At 45.0% G+C, this 21,455-nt stretch overlaps 1 protein-coding gene across 1 annotated transcript; it reads right to left on the bottom strand.

Moving 5' to 3' along the window:
* Nucleotides 1-1,811: 1,811 nt before the first annotated feature.
* LOC147313819 (zinc finger MYM-type protein 1-like) lies at nucleotides 1,812-8,765 on the bottom strand. Its single transcript, XM_086260502.1, has 3 exons — nucleotides 8,349-8,765; nucleotides 8,044-8,097; nucleotides 1,812-4,401 (listed from the first exon to the last, which is right to left on the bottom strand). The coding sequence occupies exon 3, from the start codon at nucleotides 3,335-3,337 to the stop codon at nucleotides 2,102-2,104; it is 1,236 nt and encodes a 411-aa protein (XP_086116628.1). The 5' UTR covers nucleotides 3,338-4,401; nucleotides 8,044-8,097; nucleotides 8,349-8,765; the 3' UTR covers nucleotides 1,812-2,101.
* Nucleotides 8,766-21,455: the final 12,690 nt, after the last annotated feature.

The raw sequence follows: 21,455 nt of genomic DNA, 5'->3' as shown, positions 1-21,455 counted from the left end.
TGGGCACATGCATAATTGGTGCATTGAAATATAAATTCTCCATGGATCCTTGCACTCACCGTCAGATGATGTATGTTACTGGAAACCAGCCATACCTGCTGGACTTGCAGTCGTGGAAAATATATAATAAAAGTCACATCGCAGCACACGTCCAAGTTTCTTTGCATGTTTCTACATTCTTCCAGTCTGCTGGCTGCACTAATGTCAAACATCACATCAGAGAAATAATATGATGCTGATGACTGTGATGTTACAGACTGGTAATATGAAGTTATTTAGTATTAGACTTCAGTGTCTTGCTTTTTTTCTTCACCATTTTTTTGTTTTTTTCACTTCCAGAAGGATAACTGCTCTTCATTTTTATTGACTGGCATCCGTCACTGGGTTAGTTTGAACAGAATCATAAATATCAGTTGCAATATGAGTGGGGGGATTCGGGTGGAGTCGGGTGGGGCCCCATTAAAGAGGTCAGGCGTCTTTGATTGTTATGGCAAACTTTGCACAAATCATTGCTCCAGTTTAAAGCTTGCCAGCTCTCGGGGGCCTCCGTACTGGCCTGGGGCTCCGAGGAGCCGATGGTGGCAAGTAGCACCTCTGCTCCAACCTCGAGTCGTTAAACTGGACTGGACCAGTGTGTGTGTGCTGATCTGACTAATATCCAGAGTTGGTAAAAGTACAGACATTCTGTACTCAAGCAGAAGTACAAATACTACTATTAAAAAATATTACTGTAAAAGTTGAAGTACAGAATCAACTTCTTTACTCCAGTAAAAGTAAAAACGTACAGGCTCTGAAAAGCTCTTTGGAGGATGTTTCTGTTTCTGTGCAAAGCTAACTGAACCTTGTGCTATATTAGCATAATATTAAAATAATATCAGTAGATTTTAATACAAACTTTATTAAACTCTAAATATTCTCATCTTGAATCAGAAGTAAATAGAAAGCAGCTCTATTTTCTTATGCCTACATTATAGTTGGGGACTGTAAACAGGGAAATGTGCACCGTCAGAGGTTAAAGTGGGGGAAACTAAACTAAACTAAACTGGTTGTAATGGTTCAGTGTGGGGAAAAGAATCAAACTCACATTCATTTCCAGTAGATTTTCTTAGTGTACAGGCTGTGATCAGCGGAGCTGCTGACACACCTGGATTCAACCAGATGTTTCCTGCACTGACTCTACACTGTTTATGCCGCCTTTACGTTAGACTGGATGAAGTTGGTGTGAAGGTGGAATTCAGTGAATGAATCTGTGCTACACTGTGAGCTAACTGTGACCACGAAACACAGCCACTGTGCAGCAGTCACTGTTCTTTACTTTAAACCAATCACAGTGCAGCAAACTAACCTGTTTATCCTGCACTGACCTGTGAGTGACAGCAGTTAGTCTGCCCGTCGTTCTCATCTTTCTCCATCTCTGAGTGAAGCTAGCACTCTTTCTTTTCTCTCCCTGTGAAATCCAGCAGCTGCACTTTAGCTGAAACACACTGTGAGACAAACGGCACACAGTTTGTGTGTTTGCTGATGTTTGTTGAGTTGTACTTCATTACCCACCACCTAAGGTAATATCAGAGCTGAAACTTTATCGAAAATGAAGCACAAACCTCACCATCACAGACGTTTGTGCTTCATTTTCAGTGAGTGACTGTTCAGAGTCAGTGGTGTCGTCACAGCTGCTACAGCCGTCCGTCTGCGGTAGCTCTCAGAACTTATTACCAATATATCAGGAAACATTGATTCAAACCAACAAAGTGTGGCTCAGTACTCAACAGAAACAAACTCTCACTTTGCTGATAAACTAATGACCAGGGGTGTCACTAGGTTTTAAGGACAGGGGGGGCTTAGCCCCCAAGAGATGCACACGACATGAACGAACGTAGTGAATGAGCACAAAATTTCACAAACAGAAAACAAAGACTGAGAAATTGTTTTCCTACTTTTTTGGACAGATTAAACATCCTAGGCCACCAATAGATCTATTGTTTTATTTCAGTCTGCTTTATAATACAGTACAACAAAAAAACAGAGGAAATGTGTTTGCTGCATCAATAACAAGAAAAAAACTGAAAATAAAAAAGTACATTTTTCTGGCTGCAATCACCAGTTACTTGGTGGGTGGAAGCATCAAAGAATGACGTCTGTTTTTAAGAGTGGCAAATCGGTCAATCACTCTGTTGTGACTCAGATGCTGAAGCGTGTCTTTTTCAATAGACATGACTGCAAGACTGTGAAGTCTTTTCTGACCCATTGTTTGACGCAGCCAGGAGTGCAGCCGACGCAGAGCACTAAAGGACCGTTCGCACGAGCAGCTGCTGACAGGCACTGTTAGGGCAACTTGGATGGTTGCCTTCAGAGAGGGAAACATGTCTGAATCAAGGAGGTTGTACACAGACAACATATTTTTGGGTGGACATCCAGCCTCTGTTTTCCGGGTAAGAAAGTTTCTGGCCACCAGAACCTCCTCTTTTTTCAGGTCAAGTCTGTAGTGCTTTGCAAGTTCATTCAAGTGTGGTTCACTCAAGAAGTTCTCAGATTTAGGACTGCATGCCTGGACGCCTTTTAGCAGCCCTGCATCTACACTGCAAAATCTTTGATCAAGCTCGCCAACCATCCGATCCACACAAGGGAAAAGTAACTCTCTTTTCAATGTGTCTGAGTTGTTCAATTCAGTGCGTGAACCCACAGTTGCCTCCAGGACAAAATCCTCCATTTTCCTCTGTTTGTGCCTTGTCTTGGCACCTGGTTCAGGGATACTGTGGGTGTTACACAGGGCCTTGGTTTTCTCATACAGCTCTGTAGCAAATGCATCTGAGTGTTTGCCCTTAAGTGTGTCACACACAGCTTGTTTGCAGATAAAAGCTTCTGCCAGGTCTAAAGTCTCTTTCTGCAGGAATTTGTGGAGTCCTTCGGTTACAGACAGAATCGACTGAAACATCAGTAGTGCATAGACTGCTGAGAACTTGTAGAGCTTTGCTCTGAGACCAACAGCTATGGGGGATCCAATTGCAGATAGGCACTCCAAAATGGCAGGCAATGTCTCAAGAACTGCACTGATTGATCGCAACTGACATGCCCAGCGAGTGTTTGAAAGTTGCACAAGCTCAGTTTTTGTCAATCCAAGCTTTGCCTGAGTCTCCATGAACTTATGATGATTGACTAGGGAGGTGCTGAAGAAAGAGTACACACACTCCAACAAGCTGAAAAGCTCCACAGCCTCTGGGACAGCCTTGCAAGTATTGCACAAAACCAGGTTGAGTTGATGAGCATAACAATGCACATAGATAGCCTCAGGATGGAGCCTTCTAAAATGTGCTTGTACACCTCCAGTGGAGCCACTCATAACGGCTGCACCATCATATGTTTGTGCTACACACTTAAGCTCTGCAAGACCATAGTTTTGGATCTGCTGCTGAATCTCATTTGCAATGGACTGGGCATCAAATGATTTTATCTCTGCAAGTGCAAGGAAACCTTCACTGCCCCCTCTGACACGTACCTGACACAAACAGCTAACTGCTCTGCCTTTTTATCCCTTGCCTCATCCACCATGATGGAATAGACTTTAGACTTTGTCATTTCAGATACAATGACACTAGTAACTTCCTGGGCACAACAGTCAATCATGTCATTCTGGGATGTTGGTGAGATATACTGTGCATTTGATGGGGGATTATGTTTTTGAAGAAAAGCATCAAACTCCTTCAAAAGCTCCATGCACGCAAGAAAATTCCCTCTGTTTGGGCTGTCTTCACCTTCATCATGACCACGAAAAGGGAGTCCCTGTCTCCCTAACATAGAGGTGACTGCAACAATTCGTCTGAGATACTCTCTTCTTTCGACTATCTCTCTCACATTTGCAGTTGCTATCATCTGTGCAACGTTTCCCTGTTTGCTAGTTCCCTGGTAGCTTTTCCATGTAACAACACTGTCCTTATGTGTTTGTGCCATCTCATGCTTGCCAAAGATGACTAAAGCTTTCTTCCAGTTCTTGCAACCGTTACTGACCAAACTATCATGTTTGATGTTTTTGCCAAACACTCTACATGGGAAGCAGAAAGCTGCATTCTGGTTGACTGAATATTCTAACCAGTTGTGCTTTTCAAACCAGCTGTGGTTAAATGCTCGCTTCTGTGTACCAAAAGTATCAGCTGGATAGCTCTTCAGCTTCACCTGTCTGGGCCCTGTGTCTTTGTCACCTAAATCAAACCCTGTAGTAGAATGAGTTGCTGCAGCTGCTTCATCATTTTCCCTCTCTTGGCCTGTTTGCTCTCCTCTCTCTGTAATAACTTGATCTTCCTCTGCCTCTCGATCCATTTGCTGCAGCTCCTCTGTCTCTCCTTGCTCTCTCTGACTTGAACTTGCCTGTTGACCTTTTTCTCCCTCAGCCACTCCTTCTGCCTCACCCTTCAAGATACATTAAAACATACTGAATTGTAATGTAAATTGCTAATATCATGACTTCTGCTCCCGCTCCACAGTAATTTGTTGCTCCCAAATATTTTGAAGTTACAAACATTATATTTTGAGCACGCATGTGACTAAAATGGTTGCAATTTAAAGCCCTGAAAAATATTACTAAATTACTTGAATTGAAGTAATATTAAAATAGAACCCTCAAAAATATGTGAGTCAGGCTAATTTGACTTATATACATATCTCTCTCTTTGCTCTCTCCACTTTCTAACCTTGACTCTCCTAAATAAAAGCTCAAGTTAAACAGGTCTTATATGTTGTACCGTGACTGAAATGTTTCATATTTCATATCCATATTGAGTCCCATAAAATTCTAATCAGACTGTCTCCATCACAACTCTGATGATCTTTCAAGATGGCGGCGCACGTAGTTGCAGCAGCTCAGTGTTCTACCGATCGATGCTATGTTTGGATAATTTTGTACGCCTTATGTTTGTTTTTGTGTTCTACCAGCCAAGCGAATAACATCTATAGCCGACATGATCTCCTCAAGATTGGAGTAAGCTACCGCGAGAGCGTGACTAGCAAATTTGTCCGCTTACACAAGATACCGGTGGAAATAGCGAGGAGTCCGGGCTCCCCATGGATTGTTATCCCTTCGGGGTGGAGGCGCAGGCGGCGTCGAGAGAGAAGGAGAGAAGGAGACGGCGAGGCTGCAGGGCCGGCGCGCTAGCCAGGCTACGGAGGCAGCCACTCAAACCACCGCTCCCCAGCCTATTCATCACAAATGCCAGATCCCTCGTGAACAAGTTGGACGAATTGAGATTGCAAATAGCAGCGAATAACTTCATCAAAGACTCATGCATCCTTCTTATCACTGAATCCTGGCTACATCAATCCATTCCAGACTCTGCTATTGAGCTAGCAGGCTATACCACACAGCGACATGACCGAACAGTGGACTCCGGTAAGCGCAAAGGAGGGGGGCTCTGTATGTATGTGAACAACAGCTGGTGTACCAACACAGTGATAATAGACCGTCACTGTTCACCGGACATTGAATATCTGACTGTTAAATGCAGGCCCATCTACCTACCTAGGGAGTTCACCGTTGTCATAATAACAGCTGTTTACATACCACCAGATGCTAATGCTAACTCTGCGATCGCACTCCTGCATACAAACATCAATAATAAACAGAGCACTTACCCTGACGCTGTACATATCGTAGCAGGGGACTTCAATCACGCAGACTTAAAAAGAGCAATCCCCAAATTCCACCAGCACGTCAAGTGTGCCACTAGGGGTGACAAGATTCTGGACAAAGTTTATTCCAACATCAAAATGGGCTACAGGGCCAGACCTTTGCCACATCTGGGTCAGTCTGACCACTTGTCACTGTTTCTAATCCCTGCATATGCCCCCCTCAAGAAAACTGCTCTTACCATCACAAAGAATATTACCATATGGCCAGAGGGTGCCTCTCAGCAGCTGCAGGACTGTTTTGACAGGACTAACTGGGATATCTTTGAACATCAGGACTTGGAAATGTTCACAGACGTTGTCCTCTGCTATATAAAACACTGCATAGACACTGTTACAGCAGTCAAACGGATCCGGGCTTATCCCAACCAAAAGCCCTGGATGACCCGGGAGGTCAGGCAGCTGCTGAAGGAGAGGAACATTGCGTTCAGGTCTGGCAACAGGGATTACTACACCACAGCCCGATCCAACCTGAAGAGAGGCATCAGAGAGGCAAAGGGGGACTATAGGAGGAGGATCGAGGACCATTTGAAGAGTAATACCAGCCGGCAGGTGTGGCAAGGCATCCAGCACCTAACCAACTATAAGATCAATCTCGGAGCTGCGGACGGTGACCTGGAGCTGGCAGAGGAGCTGAATATCTTCTTTGCCCGCTTTGAGACCAGGGTACCGGAGGTATTGGAGCCACAGCAGCAACACGCCACCCATAGCAGCACCACCCTCACCCTGGAAGAGCACGAGGTGAGGCGCATGCTGCAGGCTGTTAACCCGAGGAAGGCGGCGGGTCCTGATGGTGTGCCAGGTCGAATATTGAGGGATTGTGCAGGACAGCTGGCTGGGATCTTCACCAGGATTTTCAACAAATCCCTCGCACAGGCGACTGTCCCACTCTGCCTGAAGTCCTCCACCATAGTCCCCTTGCCTAAGAAGCCCCACATCACCGGCCTGAATGACTACAGACCGGTGGCACTCACCCCAGTGGTAATGAAATGCTTTGAGAAGCTGGTCCGCAGACACATCACAGCAGCCCTGCCCCGCAGCCTGGATCCACACCAGTTTGCCTACAGAGCAAACCGATCCACGGAAGACGCTGTAGCCACAGCACTCCATGCTGCATTAACTCACCTGGAAGAGCATGGTAGCTATGTGCGGATGCTCTTCGTGGATTACTGCTCAGCTTTTAACACCATCCTTCCACACAAACTGGTGGCCAAGCTACAAGACCTGGGGCTTCCATACAGCACCTGCATGTGGATCAATAGCTTCCTCTCGGGCCGTAGACAGAGAGTCAGAGTTGGCCATCACACATCCTCAGCCCTGAGTCTCAGCACTGGCTCACCCCAGGGCTGTGTGCTCAGTCCACTGCTCTACTCTCTCTACACACACGACTGCACTCCTCGCCACCACAGCAACATCTTTGTGAAATTTGCAGATGACACCACAGTGGTGGGGCTCATTTCCAAGGGAGACGAGTCTACGTACAGAGACGAGGTGGAGCAGCTGACGTCATGGTGTAAGGCCAATAACCTCCTCCTCAACACTTCAAAAACCAAAGAACTCATAATAGACTTCAGAAGGAAAAAGGCAGAGATCCAACCACTATTCATAAATGGGGACTGTGTAGAAAGGGTGGCAAGCTTCCGCTTCCTGGGAGTCAATATAGAGGAGAACCTTTCCTGGAGTGTGAACACCTCCGAGCTGCTGAAAAAGGCCCAACAGAGACTTCCTGAGAATTCTCAGGAGGAATAACATCACACAGAGACTGCTGGTGTCCTTCTACAGAGCCACCATTGAGAGTGTTCTAACTTACTGCATATGCATCTGGTACACTAGCTGCACAGGGGCTCAGAGGAAAGCACTCCAAGGGATCATTAACACCGCCCAAAAGATCACTGGCTGCCCTCTCCCCACACTGGAAGTTCTACACAATGCCCACTGTTTTAAAAAGGCCCAAAACATCATAAAAGACACCTCACATCCTGGCCACTCCCTGTTCGAACTGTTGCCCTCAGGCAGACGGTACAGGGCAATCAGAGCAAGGACTAATAGACTCAAACACAGCTGTTATCCAACTGCAATAACACATCTGAATACTACAAAAAAATGTCCATCATGCCACTCTTGTGTTAATCTATGCACGGTCTGAAGCATGTGTGTGGGAATGTATGTGAATGTTTTACTGTTACATCTTATTAGTATTTTAAGTATTCTATCTATTTTATTTATTGAATTTTATTGTTTTATTTATATTTTGATATTGCTAGGGATGATGCAATGATCGGGGACCATTCTTCATTTCGTTGTTCTCATGACAATGACAATAAAGTTTCTGATTCTGATTCTGACAAATGACTCCATCCTTTGACTCACCTCTCCAGCAGACGTCTCTCCCCTCTGCCTCTCTGTGCTCCTCTGCCCTGACTCCTACAGGTTAATGGGGATGGAGTGATTATTATTATTTCCACTGATGATAACTATACCTGAATGAGCTCAGCTGGATTTTTCAGAGCTAAAACGAGTGACAGAAATTAACATTATGCTAACAATTTAACTTAGTGCGCTAGCCAGGTTTTTATTTACAAAATGGGGAGCACCTGGTTCATTATTTACATGGGACTCTCTGCTGTTAGCTGGAGCTAACTAATTGTTACTACCAGCCAGTGATGAAAACTTACTTTCTTGAAAAACTTGCGTATATCCATGATTTCTTGCCGTTTGCCACATGCACGCTAGTGTTTCTGCAGGTGTATACGAGCGGAGTGTAAAGTAGCAGTGAAAACGAGGACTGGATTTTCAGTCATGTGGATGTCCCCTGTGAACAACTGGAAGGGATTGGATAACGAAGCACTGACGCTACCTTAACAATGTAAAGCGAAAGGGACCAACCGAGTTATGATCATATTTGTGTGAATAGCGACAGGTTTATATTATTATTTCTTTAAACTCATATTCCTGCATCTTTATATTGAATTTGTCTGCAAGTTCTGTAAAAAAAAAATCGAATAAGTTAAAAAAAAAAAAAAAAAAAAAAAAACCCCACCAAATTATTTAGGGGGGCTTAAGAATATTTTAGGGAGGCTTCAGCACCCCTAAAATAGGCCTAACGACGCCACTGCTAATGACAGATACCATTTTTCAGCTTTAATATTCCATAACATAGTACTGACTCAACCAAGAGGATTTCAGTGACTTGGAACGTGGCATAGCTGTTAATGCCAAACACAGTGAGTGTTTCAGTACTGCGAACATCCTCGAGGAAATCTTACAACATGCTGGCATTTCTGTAGTAGTGTAACTAAGTGTAACTAATAAAGTGGCTGGTTAAGGCGTAATTATCAAATTAAAAAGGACATGGACTCAGATTTTTAGATGTATCATCAGTGTGCTCAGGTGGATTCAAAATGCTTTGAATGTCCTTCGTGTGAAGAACTTGGCTTACATCTTACAAGGGCAGACTTTTTTAATGGCATGGTTCTGAATGAGTGCGACTGCATTAGCAGACGTATAGCATTACACGCAGACATTCTGAGCTCTATATGCACACCTCCCGTGTTTCAACATTCTGGCAGACTTAGCCTGAGAGAATCACGCACAGCTGGTATCACTGTGGCATGAAACGATGGGTTCCAGGGGATGCCTAAGGGAGGGGGGATTTAAAATAAAACAAGACGCATAGGAGGAGCAACCAAAAAGCTACAAGACAAAGTTTACAAAGTTTGAAATGAGAGGAATGCAGCACGTTTCGGTATGCAACTTTATTCATTAATCATGACAAATGTGCTTCGTCTGATATTATGATACCTCTTGGCTCCTCATGAGATCCTGTCACACCATTGGTCCTTTTTTCCCCAGCCATGAATAATCTATTATTCTATTAATCTAGAATTAATTAATTAATTATCATCTATTACTTTAATCCCTGCTGCTGCCACTGTTGCTGCACATATTACCTTTTAAGTCTTTTCAGACATTGTTAGACAGTTTGGCTGGTTGCTGTTATAGGTCTCCTCGAGCATGAGTGTTAAACCCCAAGAACACAGACACACTCTATAGGAATAAATCTGCAATAAACTCCTGCTGATGTTTCAACAGTCATGTGTGAAGCTCTTCTACGCTATCATTTGCTGGGGAAGCAGCACTAAGAAGATGGACCCGACGCAGCGGGTCCAAAAAGAATACAAATCTAATTAATCTGCATTGTAACACAAAACATACCAAATGTTTTAATTGAGGCATTTTACGATCATGAAAATATTTTGCAGTTGGTGGCAATTAGTGGCGCAACGGATCAAAAATCTCACGGTTCGGACCAATTTTCAGCAAAAAAAGAAAAACGAAAAAAATTGAACATTTACTTATTAAAGTATTTTTTGCCTGTTAAAAACATTCAACGCAAGACTCAATTATTAAAAAGAAAATTATGGTACAATATACGGTATATGGTACAGTCTTTGTATCTACCACTCAATTCAATTCAATTTTATTTACACAGCGCCAAATCACAACAACAGTCGCCTCAAGGCGCTTTATAATGTAAGGCAGACCCTACAATAATACACACCGCTCATTATATTGCACTCCGCTACAATGAGCGGTCACAGTCACGTAGCTTTCCGTTGCCCATTTGTAGTAGTTGGGCAATAGTGATGGGTCGTTCGCGAACGAAATGGCTCTTAGAGCCGGGTCTTTGACGTGTACGACACGAGCCGGCTCCTTATCGCGAGCCGTCACGTGAGTTTTTTTTTCTTTCTCTGACCCTTTTTCCCGCTTCAGTCCACACGAGCCTTGTGCTTTACGCTGGGCAGAGGGGGGAGGGGCGGTAGTTACACTCAGTAGCACAGGAACAGAGCAGGAGGGAGAGAAAGAGAGAGCAGGGACAACAACGTCACATTAGAAAGGTATAGTAATCATCTACAACTATTTTCAGTTGCAGATGATAAAGGATTCAGAAAGTTTATTCATGCAGGTTCATATGACAGAGAATATGCATCTTTTTTTTGTTTTATATTTTAATTTATATTTAATTGTGTTGTGATTTGCTGTGTTTTGTGTTGTTTCACGTTAAATTTGTAAAAGGAAAAAGCTAAAAATTTTAATAATTAAAAGTTGAAATGTGACTAGTTGGTTTTTGTATTATATGATTTATTTTATGTGGAGTGAATAAATAAAAGTATATTTACGGTGGCCCCTACAGACAAAGCACATACAAACTTCAAATCACATAAAAACTCAAAACGTACAAAAGACATCAGAAGTGCTCCAGGATGCTAGGGGGCAGTGTTGAGCTTTTGTTACCTCGTGGCTACACAAGCCAGCAAGTACCAACGACCGGATTTGGTGTGTGGTAGTAACAGGTAAATGAACTTTTTTTTTTTAATTATTTGAATATATATGAGTGCCTGTGTATAAATACACAAACAATACACACATGCTTTCAATTGTGTAATTTTGTTAGGATGCCTGGGTCGTTGACCCAGGGTTGTTGAGTTTATTATTTATTATTTCCAGTCTTTGGTTTCTTTGAGTTCTGTCTTATGGTTTATGTCTCTGTCTTCTCTAGTTGCTCTGTCTCCCCTGTCAGCTGGCGTCTCTGTGTATCCTTAGTTGCTATATCCCCGTGTCCAGTCAGTGTCGATGTCTGCCCTGGTCCCACGTCTCTGTTCCCTCTGTTGTAGTGCCTGCATGTGAGTCTGTGTCTTTTGTTCAGTCTGTGTTATGGGTTTCCTGTTTTACTTTGAAAGTCCATGTCTGATGTTAATGTGTCTGGTTTTGCTTCCCCTTGTCTCGTTAGGCCTGATTTGCCCCAGCTGTGTTTCCCTCCTGTTACTGTTGAGAAATCAGTTTTACCCCGGTTCTTTTATTAGTCGAAACTTCCAGTGACAGCACTGGAACTCAGTAGTCATTTCACAAAACCTTTATTCATCTTTATTCATCTTCATCTAAGCATGCACTTCTAGAAGGGAAGACGAGGCCGGTGTCCCTCTCCAAATCTTCACCCCTTTGTTAGTTACAGCCAGCTTTATAGAGGTGATCCCATCATAAAACCCCCTACGGTGTGCTGCAAACTCTGTGTCTGTGTCTATGTGAGTGCTCGTGTGTGCCTGTGTATGCATACCTGTGTGTATGTGTGAGTGCACATGAGTGAATGTGCGTGTGGATGTGTGTGCGTGACAGTTAAAACACTGTGGGTGTAGGTGACTCCCTAGAGGTCATAAAACCCCTCTCCCTTCCAGACCACAGTTATCCTGTTATAAATGTTGAGACCCCCACCCCAAACATCCTCTGGGGAATTTCCACTCAGTGGGGGAGGTCTACAATCTACTCCTACAATCAACCTTTATTATAGTGAGGGCAGTGTCAGTGTCTCTACAACAGTTCTACATTATATTTTAACACATTTCTAAACTCTAAATCAGCTAAATATTCTACATTACCCATTCCCTGATTGCTTCCTCTGTGTATTTGAGCCCTGTGTTTCTCTGTGTCTGTGTTGTGATCTACCGTTTACCTAGCTGTGTGTTCTGTCAGTCCTCCGGTTTAAGTAGTTTGATTTTTATCAGTTATGTTATATTTTGAGTTTTACATTAAAGCTGTTTTGAGTTCACGACTGTCTCCGGAGTCTGCACCTTGGGTCCTATTCCTGTCTGCACACAGCCACTCATAACAAATTTAAGTGATCTAGTAGCTCTGCTTTGGAAGTTCAGTTCATGCTAGAAATGTGTTTTGGAGTTTGTACGTGTTTTGTCTCTAGGGGCCACCGCATATATTTATATATAAACATATATAAATAAAACCACTTTTTTTTACATTAGTAATTCCTTTTGTGCATAATTTTGTATTATTGTTAATAATAAATTAATTAAAGCAACAAAACAACCCGAAGAGCCAGGTTGGAGGCTCTTTTTAGTGAGCCGAACCGAAAGAGCCGGATCTCTAAAAAGAGCCGGAAATCCCATCACTATTGGGCAACAAAGATGCCTGGGACAGTTCAGCCACAACTTAAATCTTTTCCTGCTTGTCACTACCCGATCCGTACCGGAACCCGATCGGTACCCCGCATGCGCAAATCTTACGTCACTTCCTCTCTTTGCGACATTCAATATATTTGAATGATACGGTTAGCGCCCAGTTAGCTCCTAGCATTTCTCAACAGCTCTGCCTTCTTTTCGACTGCCCGGGACATTTAAACAATGGATAATCCGTATACAAAGAAATTCATGCTTTTCTCCTCAACAGAGAGCGTCTCCCGATTGAGCAACAGCGCCGTAAAATAAGAAGAATGGCGCCTAATTACAGAGTTAATAATGCAGACTTTGTAATATCTCACATGTAGATTCATCAGCCAGATGAAGTGTTTACTGACAATTGACAGTGACAGCGCACATCATCATCACTATTCCAACAATCCTCTCCTCACAGACAAGCATAAACACACTCGACTATCGCTAAATCAGATTTAACACACGTTTGTAATGACGATAATTCAGTTTATAATAGGGTTTATTCGCTCGGTCAGCAGGTGGCGGTATCCTCGTACACTGGGGAGTACACTGCCATTAAACGAACAGAAGAAGAAGAAAACATCTGCACATGCGCAGTACGGATCGGGTATGTCACTACCCGATCCGTACCGGAAACCCGATCGGTACCCCGCATGCACGAAAGGTTTCTACTTCCGGTCGTAGTGTTTTACGATAGTTACAGCCCAGAGTATCTGTTAAGATGTTAAGAATAACAAGTATATCTTAAAATGTTTGCAATAATGAAGCATTTCAGTACAATGTAGACAAAAATGAAAAATAAAAAGATAGTTACGGATCAGGACTCCCCGATCCTTACTGCGCATGTGTAAAGTCTGACCGTACAAATCGGGTCTACCCGATCCGTACTGCGCATGTGCAGATGTTTTCTTCTTCTTCTGTTCGTTTAATGGCAGTGTACTCCCCAGTGTACGAGGATACCGCCACCTGCTGACCGAGCGAATAAACCCTATTATAAACTGAATTAGCGTCATTACAAACGTGTGTTAAATCTGATTTAGCGATAGTCGAGTGTGTTTATGCTTGTCTGTGAAGAGAGGATTGTTGGAATAGTGATAATGATGTGCGCTATCACTGTCAATTGTCAGTAAACACTTCATCTGGCTGATGAATCTACACGTGAGATATTACAAAGTCTGCATTATTAACTCTGTAATTAGGCGCCATTCTTCTTATTTTACGGCGCTGTTGCTCAATCGGGGGACGCTCTCTGTTGAGGAGAAAAGCATGAATTTCTTTGTATACGGATTATCCATTGTTTAAATGTCCCGGGCAGTCGAAAAGAAGGCAGAGCTGTTGAGAAATGCTAGGAGCTAACTGGGCGCTAACCGTATCATTCAAATATATTGAATGTCGCAAAGAGAGGAAGTGACGTAAGATTTGCGCATGCGGGGTACCAATCGGGTTTCCGGTACGGATCGGGTAGTGACAGGGTAGACACGATTTGTACGGTCAGACTTTACACATGCGCAGTAAGGATCGGAGAGTCCTGATCCGTAACTTTCTTTTTATTTTTCGTTTTTGTCTACATTGTACTGAAATGCTTCATTATTGCAAACATTTTAAGATATACTTGTTATTCTTAACATCTTAACAGATACTCTGACCGGAAGTAGAAACCTTTCGCGCATTCGGGGTACCGATCGGGTTTCCGGTACGGATCGGGTAGTGACAGACACTGCTCGTACATGCTTGGAACGATCTTGCCACTAAAGTGGACTCGAACGGGAGCACGTTCATCATAGTTCAATCCAGTGGCGGAGGGGGGGGAGGGGGGGGTATGGCTTACTGGGCTTAAGCCCGGGTTGTTTTGTCAGAAGCCCGGGGTCTTTTGGAGTGTAATTTTTTCATAGTTAGATGCCTGGCTGACAACTGTATAAAACAAAAACTACACACAATATTCGAAGCACATAGTGCACACTGTGGGAATTTACGACTGTGCGTGAATCCCCCCTGATATTGGTATGATCCGAGCTCAGGCACTAAGCAACTGAGCGAGGGGGCGGGGCAGCTGCTGCCTGTGAGTGCGCTGTTAGAGAAACGGAGCCAGGCAGACAGAGGAGAACTGAAGTTCGACCAGGTAGCAAAGCAAATCATTCGTACTGTACAAATAATGTAAATATGACGGTGTATCACGAAAGATTGATATATTACCTTACTTGCTCTTTGAGTTAATCAACAAATGGCGAAATGAAAAGCTGAACAACAACAATGCTGTTTCTTTAGAGAGTCTTAGCTTACGTGTGTTTATTTCATATTTTCAGTTGTTACCCTCCACGACTAAATAAATCGGTTTCAGTAACGCACTGATATGCAAGAATGGACATAAGGAGCTTCTTTCAAAGAAAAAACTCTGGTAGTATTTTATATATTATGCTTTGTATGTTGTTCAGTATATTTCTATGCAAAACAAGAGGAACTTCAATACACAGCAGGATATTCACAGTTTAAACCAGATATTTACACTTTATGGAAAACACAAGAACATTGTTTTACTGTACAACATCAATTTAGAGTAAACTTGTTTTGTTTTGGATAAATAAATATTGAAATATCTTTTGAATTAGTTAAATGTCAGAATAAAGAGAGACAGAGCTTCTATTTTTATCACTTTGATCAAATTTAGGAGTACATGTACACTAAGTTTATTGTTAATTAATAAGAAAACTGCAGACGATTCCATTCTGAGCTGAAGAAGCTTCTGATTGGTTAGTAGAGCCCATGTGAGTAAACTGGTGGCACAGCTGTGGATGCATATAAGGCAAAACACAGAGGCTGTTTCTGTGACATGGGAACATCAGGAGATGTCAACCAAAACACCAGGAACAGAACTGTGGAGCTCCATAAGTGTGGCTCAGTTTGAATACAATTTGGTGCCATTTACAATTAAGAGGGGGAGAGAGAGGAACAGGGAGAGAGGAAGAGAGAGGAGCAGAGAGGGAGAGAGAGGGAGGAACAGAGAGGGAGAGAGAGAGGAGCAGAGAGAGGAGCAGAGAGGGAGAGAGAGGAGCGGAGAGAGAGAGGAGCAGAGAGAGAGAGAGAGGAAGAGAGAGAGAGAGGAACAGAGAGGGAGGAAGAGAGAGAGAGGAAGAGAGAGAGAGAGGAAGAGAGAGGAGCAGAGAGGGAGAGAGAGGGAGGAACAGAGAGGGAGAGAGAGAGGAACAGAGAGGGAGAGAGAGAGGAGCAGAGAGGGAGAGAGAGGAGCAGAGAGAGAGAGAGAGGAAGAGAGAGAGAGAGGAACAGAGAGGGAGGAAGAGAGAGAGAGGAGCAGAGAGGGAGAGAGAGGAACAGAGAGGGAGAGAGAGGAGCGGAGAGAGAGAGGAGCAGAGAGAGAGAGAGAGGAAGAGAGAGAGAGAGGAACAGAGAGGGAGGAAGAGAGAGAGAGGAGCAGAGAGGGAGAGAGAGGAGCGGAGAGAGAGAGGAGCAGAGAGAGAGAGAGAGGAAGAGAGAGAGAGAGGAACAGAGAGGGAGAGAGAGAGGAACAGAGAGGGAGGAAGAGAGAGAGAGAGGAACAGAGAGAGAGAGGAACAGAGAGAGAGGAACAGAGAGAGAGGAAGAGAGAGAGAGAGGAACAGAGAGAGAGGAAGAGAGAGAGAGGAGCAGAGAGGGAGAGAGAGAGGAGCAGAGAGAGAGAGGAACAGAGAGGGAGAGAGGAGCAGAGAGGGAGAGAGAGGAACAGAGAGGGAGAGAGAGAGAGAAGAGAGAGAGGAACAGAGAGGGAGGAACAGAGAGAGAGGACGAGAGAGGGAGAGAGAGGAGCAGAGAGGGAGAGAGAGGAAGAGAGAGAGAGGAACAGAGGGAGAGAGAGGAGCAGAGCGGGAGAGAGAGGAAGAGAGAGAGAGAGAGAGGAACAGGGAGAGAGAGGAACAGAGAGGGAGAGAGGAGCAGAGAGGGAGGAACAGAGAGAGAGGGAGGAGCAGAGAGGGAGATAGTGAATTGGGGTCTACTCCTCGTGTCTTGATGCAGCCTGACTTTGTTCTTTCTTGCTGCTTAATTAAAAAACTAGTCTAAGGTGTGCTGCACATGTGATATATATGTTTCCTTATATGAAGTCACTCTTTTTTGAACAAAACTCAAAACAGAGCCTATAAATCTTTCACTCATTTTCATTTTCATTACCCTTCATTAGAGTCATGGGAACAAATTATAACATTAAATTGATGGTACAATTTTACAGTAACGTTGTGGCATATGGTGACTTAGAGAAAGGCAAGCAGAGGCGATGCTGATGTCTTCACCTTCCTCGCTGTAGAACTGTGAACTATTATTACTTTTACGGTTATTATAAAAGGCTTTACCCTTACCTCACAATAATGAGTGATGGAGGAATTTTATTAAAAATTCCAATAAACACGCACACACACTGTGAAAACACTCACTACACGTAAAAGTGTTTAATTGGCAGATTTCATGGAAAGTGTTAAAGGTTAAAGGAATTATTATGCATAAAATATCTACAATATCACCATATGTTATAAAATGGTAAATGGCCTGTATTTATATAGCGCTTTTCTAGTCCCTCAGGACCCCAAAGCGCTTTTACACATCCAGTCATCCACCCATTCACACACTGGTGATGGCAGCTACATTGTAGCCACAGCCACAGGCGAGGCTGCCGGACACTGGCGCCACCGGGCCCTCTGACCACCACCAGTAGGCAACGGGTGAAGTGTCTTGCCCAAGGACAAAACGACCGAGTCTGTCCAAGCCGGGGCTCGAACCGGCAACCTTCCGATTATAAGGCGAACTCCCAACTCTTGAGCCACGATCGCCACGATTCGATTAATATGTTGAATAAAACATCAATGAAAAACGAAGACAGTGTATTAACAACATCTTTTGTTAAACCCATCTTACCTATAAGCAAGTAAATGAATCCTCTGCAGTTTATCATTGTTAAGCTGATAGCTGTTTCTACACAGTGTGGTAGATGATAACTGACCTCAGATCAGTGAAAGCAGTATCACCAGCAGCTTCTCCATTGTGCTCATCTCTCATCAATCAAAACACTAGAGGTTTATCCACAATACGGAGATGCAGACAACCAGAAAAAGCCTCTGGCCTCACAGCTTTGCAACATCAAGCTATTAATAGTGGAACATCGACAATCACATGAAATTAACTGGTACCAATGGCTTGTAGTCACACAGAGTTAACCCTGCTTCCAGAGACAATAGCCAACTGCAGCCACAAGATGGCAGTAATTTAAAAGACGGATGCAAACAGGTGAAACGCTTTATGACAGGAAGTTGTTTGAGATGACTGGGGAGCGAGATCACTTTGACTCTGGTATGTTTATTGATGGCTATTTTTTCATTTCAGTGGACTTCTTGCCTTGGTTGCCCTGACAGACTTCGTTATATATATATACCGCCAAACCCAAGGGCGTAGATTTGGTTTTGGCATTGGTGGGGACAGATGATTCAACCACTGAACCTGCTCTGTTTCTTTTTTCCCTTTTCGTCTTTGCTTCTTGATAAAAGGAGAAATATACTTGTCTACATATTGTTACAGGCATGGCCCTTTAAGGATGAAGCCTGATGGGAAATGTATTCGGGATGTGTGTAGCGGGACTGTCTGGTGGGTGTGCGAGAGAGAGCGGAGAAGGAAAAAAAGTAACGGTTAGCTACGGAAGAGACGAAGAGAAAATAAATAAAAGGAATATAATAACTCCCTCGACAGCCAGAGTTGTGTCGGCGATGCTCGCTGTGAGTAAACTGTTTCAGCCCACTGTACGCGGTGTTCGTGCCTTGGAGAAGAAATAAAGTTCGGTGAAGCAGTTTCCTACGCCTCCTTCGATCATTTTGCTAGCGGAGTTGACCTGTATAGTAAGCTGTTGCCGGCTACGAGTCAGTTACGGAACCTTCAAGTAACTGCCAGAGGTTTCCTTACTACGGTTCGGGGCCGCGGATCTGGCACGGTAACACTGGGGGCTCTTTTCCGGGATTAAACTCCGCAAAGTGCCGAGAGAGAGGGAGCGAACTTTTTTTTTCTCTTTTCCCTCGGACGACAGAGAAAATGGCGGCTCCGGGAGATGCTGAAGGGGATGACATGGTAATGTACTTCAGTAAGAGCAGCAACCCATTTTTGTCAGAAACCCCAGAGAGTGGCACAGCTAACGTCGACCGTGCCACTTATGTAAACAATAGAATCCACAGCAGCAACCCCTTCATCACAGACATAGAGTTAAGGCCAGCGGCGAGCATAGCAGCAGTCGATACGACAGAGTTTGAGGCTGCATGGCATCTCACCCTGCCACCTTCAGCTCACACCAACCCTTTCTTAACACCAATAGCGAAGCAGAATGCAGTGTGCAGTGAGTTTAAGCAGTTTCAGTGCTCAGATTGCGAAGGCCCTGGTAACACTACATCTACACCGCTTACAGTGGGACAGCATGGCACACATGATCACCTATCTCGGATTGTTACATCTCTGCCAGGCAGCCAGCCATTCACCGCCATGAACTGTACCTGCAGTGTCCCTAGAAAAACACAGTTTACTGAGCCAGCGAAGCTACACATTATGCCGGGTACACCCCAACCTGCGCAATACAGCTATGAAATGCAAGCTCAGGGCTATTTTTCCCCAACACCTCGCATGGTAATACCAGCACCAGATGGGGGGTGTGGGCTTTGTAAGCATGGCCAGGGTCACAGTTCAAAACAAGCCACGCCAGGGCCACGCAGCTGTTTTCCTTGTGCAGTGCAAGACGGTGGTTTTGCAGATTGTAGTGCTGATGAACAGACGAGGGGCAAGGAGAAAATTCCCACATTACAACCAGACCAGTTCGATGGGTCAGGGTCATGGAAAGACTTTCTTTATCAGTTCGAGACCTGTGCAAAGGCCAACTGCTGGACGGAGAAGACCATGGCTGTCCAACTGAGATTCAGCCTGAGGGGCGCAGCTGGAGCCATAATCCACAAAAACCCCAAATCTGCTCGCTGGAGTTGCCAGAGGATTGTGGAGGAGGTGGAGGCTGCCTATGGGCCGTGTTCAGAGCATGCAGCAGCCATTGGCATTGAGCTACGGCAGAGAATCAGGAAACCAGGTGAGGCCCTGCACACCCTCAGAGATGATATATATGAGAAGGTTTCCATTGTGTATGCCAACCGCTCCGAGCTGGAGCAGGACTGTATTGCTGTAGAGATCTTCACTAATGCTTTGGCAGATGCTGAAATGGTCCAGAAATTGTTGGAAGAACAACCACGCACCCTGGCAAGAGCCTATGAAATCGCCCACATGTTCGAGACAACGAAAAGGGCCGCCAGGGCAGTCACGCAGCTTATGCAGCCAGGGCCACGAGTCTCTGCAGCACAGGGGGCCCGAACAGCTGCATTACGGGAGAATGTTCATATGCTAAGTTATGAACCACCGGAGAGAGCTCAAAGACCTATCCAGCGTGGGCGCCAAAGCTGGAGCACATTTAACAAGTCAAGCAGGAAGGAGGCTGTTTGCCATAACTGCTCCGGCATAGGACATCTACAGAGGAACTGCCCCTCTCCTCGCTCACCTGCCCAAAAGCCTGTAAAAGCTGCTAGAGGCCCAGCCCCTGACCCAGGCACAGTGTTCCACAACGGAGGCCAAGATGTGATGTGTGTCCAGATAGTAATACAGGGACGGGAAATACGGGCCTTGCTGGATTCTGGTGCACGGCGGAATGTGCTGCCCCTCCACTATTTTAACACCATCCCCGCAGAGTCAAGACCCCAGGTGCAGGCATTCATTGCTCAGACTCTACAAGGCATTGGTCCAGAGGGATTGGCCGTCCTGGGCGAGGTCATCCTGCCTGTACATGTGGGGAGTAGTGTTAAAAATGTAGACTTTCTTTTGGCCGACATGGCTGAGGGCACTGAAGTTATCCTGGGGCACCCTTTCCTGCAACAATCGTGCGCTTGCTTAGACTACGGCCGCCAAGAGATAACCCTGTTTAATGAAAAGATACCATGTTTTGGCTTGTGCCCTCAACCCCAGGTGCTTGTTGTTAGGGTGGCACGCACTACGGTTTTGGAAACAGTATGTGGTCCCCGGGTTTTCCAGCTTCCATTGTGCCGCTCATAGAGACATGATGCTAAGCCCCACAAAGGGCTTTGTGGAGAAGCACCAAGTACTGGTGGCTCACGCAGTTGTGCAACCTCGTAAACCCTCTAGCATCCCAATCAGAGTCTTTAACCCTGGGGCCGCAGCTGTCACCTTAAAGCGGGGTGCCGTGGCAGGGGTTCTTCAGCCGGTGCAGGTCCTGGAGCGGTCGGGGAGTCACCCACCAAGGGTCTTGGCAGCCCTCGAGCTTAATGGTACTCCCCCTGCTTCTGTGCCAAGCCATTTGCAGGCCCTTTACGCCGAGAGCAGCCCCGGTTTGACTCACGTTGCCCGCTGCGATCTGGCAGGCCTGCTGAGGTCCTATGGTGATGTCTTCTCCACTGGCCCAAATGACCTTGGTCGCACTGGTGTTGTCCAGCATGACATCCTGACCACGCCAGGGCCACCAGTTAAGCACCCGCCGCGCAGGATGGCAGGGGACAAACAAATAGCGGCCGACCAGCAAGTACAGCAGAGCCTGGAGGCTGGGCTAGCTCAACCTAGCAATAGCGGCTGGGCTGCTCCAATTGTGATGGTGAAGAAGAAAGACCAGAGTCCCAGACTATGTGTGGACTATAGACCATTAAATGAGCGAACCCTTAAAGACGCTTATCCCCTGCCACGCATCCAGGACACCCTTGACACGCTTTCCACTGCCAAGTACTT

The sequence above is a fragment of the Aulonocara sp. 'chitande type north' Nkhata Bay genome, linkage group LG14 (genome assembly GCF_057382095.1).
Source record: "Aulonocara sp. 'chitande type north' Nkhata Bay isolate Kocher_YH1m ecotype deep benthic linkage group LG14, A_spYH_male_GT1.1, whole genome shotgun sequence".
NCBI classification, from domain to species: domain Eukaryota; kingdom Metazoa; phylum Chordata; class Actinopteri; order Cichliformes; family Cichlidae; genus Aulonocara; species Aulonocara sp. 'chitande type north' Nkhata Bay.
The sequence above is the reverse complement of the archived record's forward strand: the minus strand, read 5'-3'. Positions and strand labels throughout refer to the sequence as shown.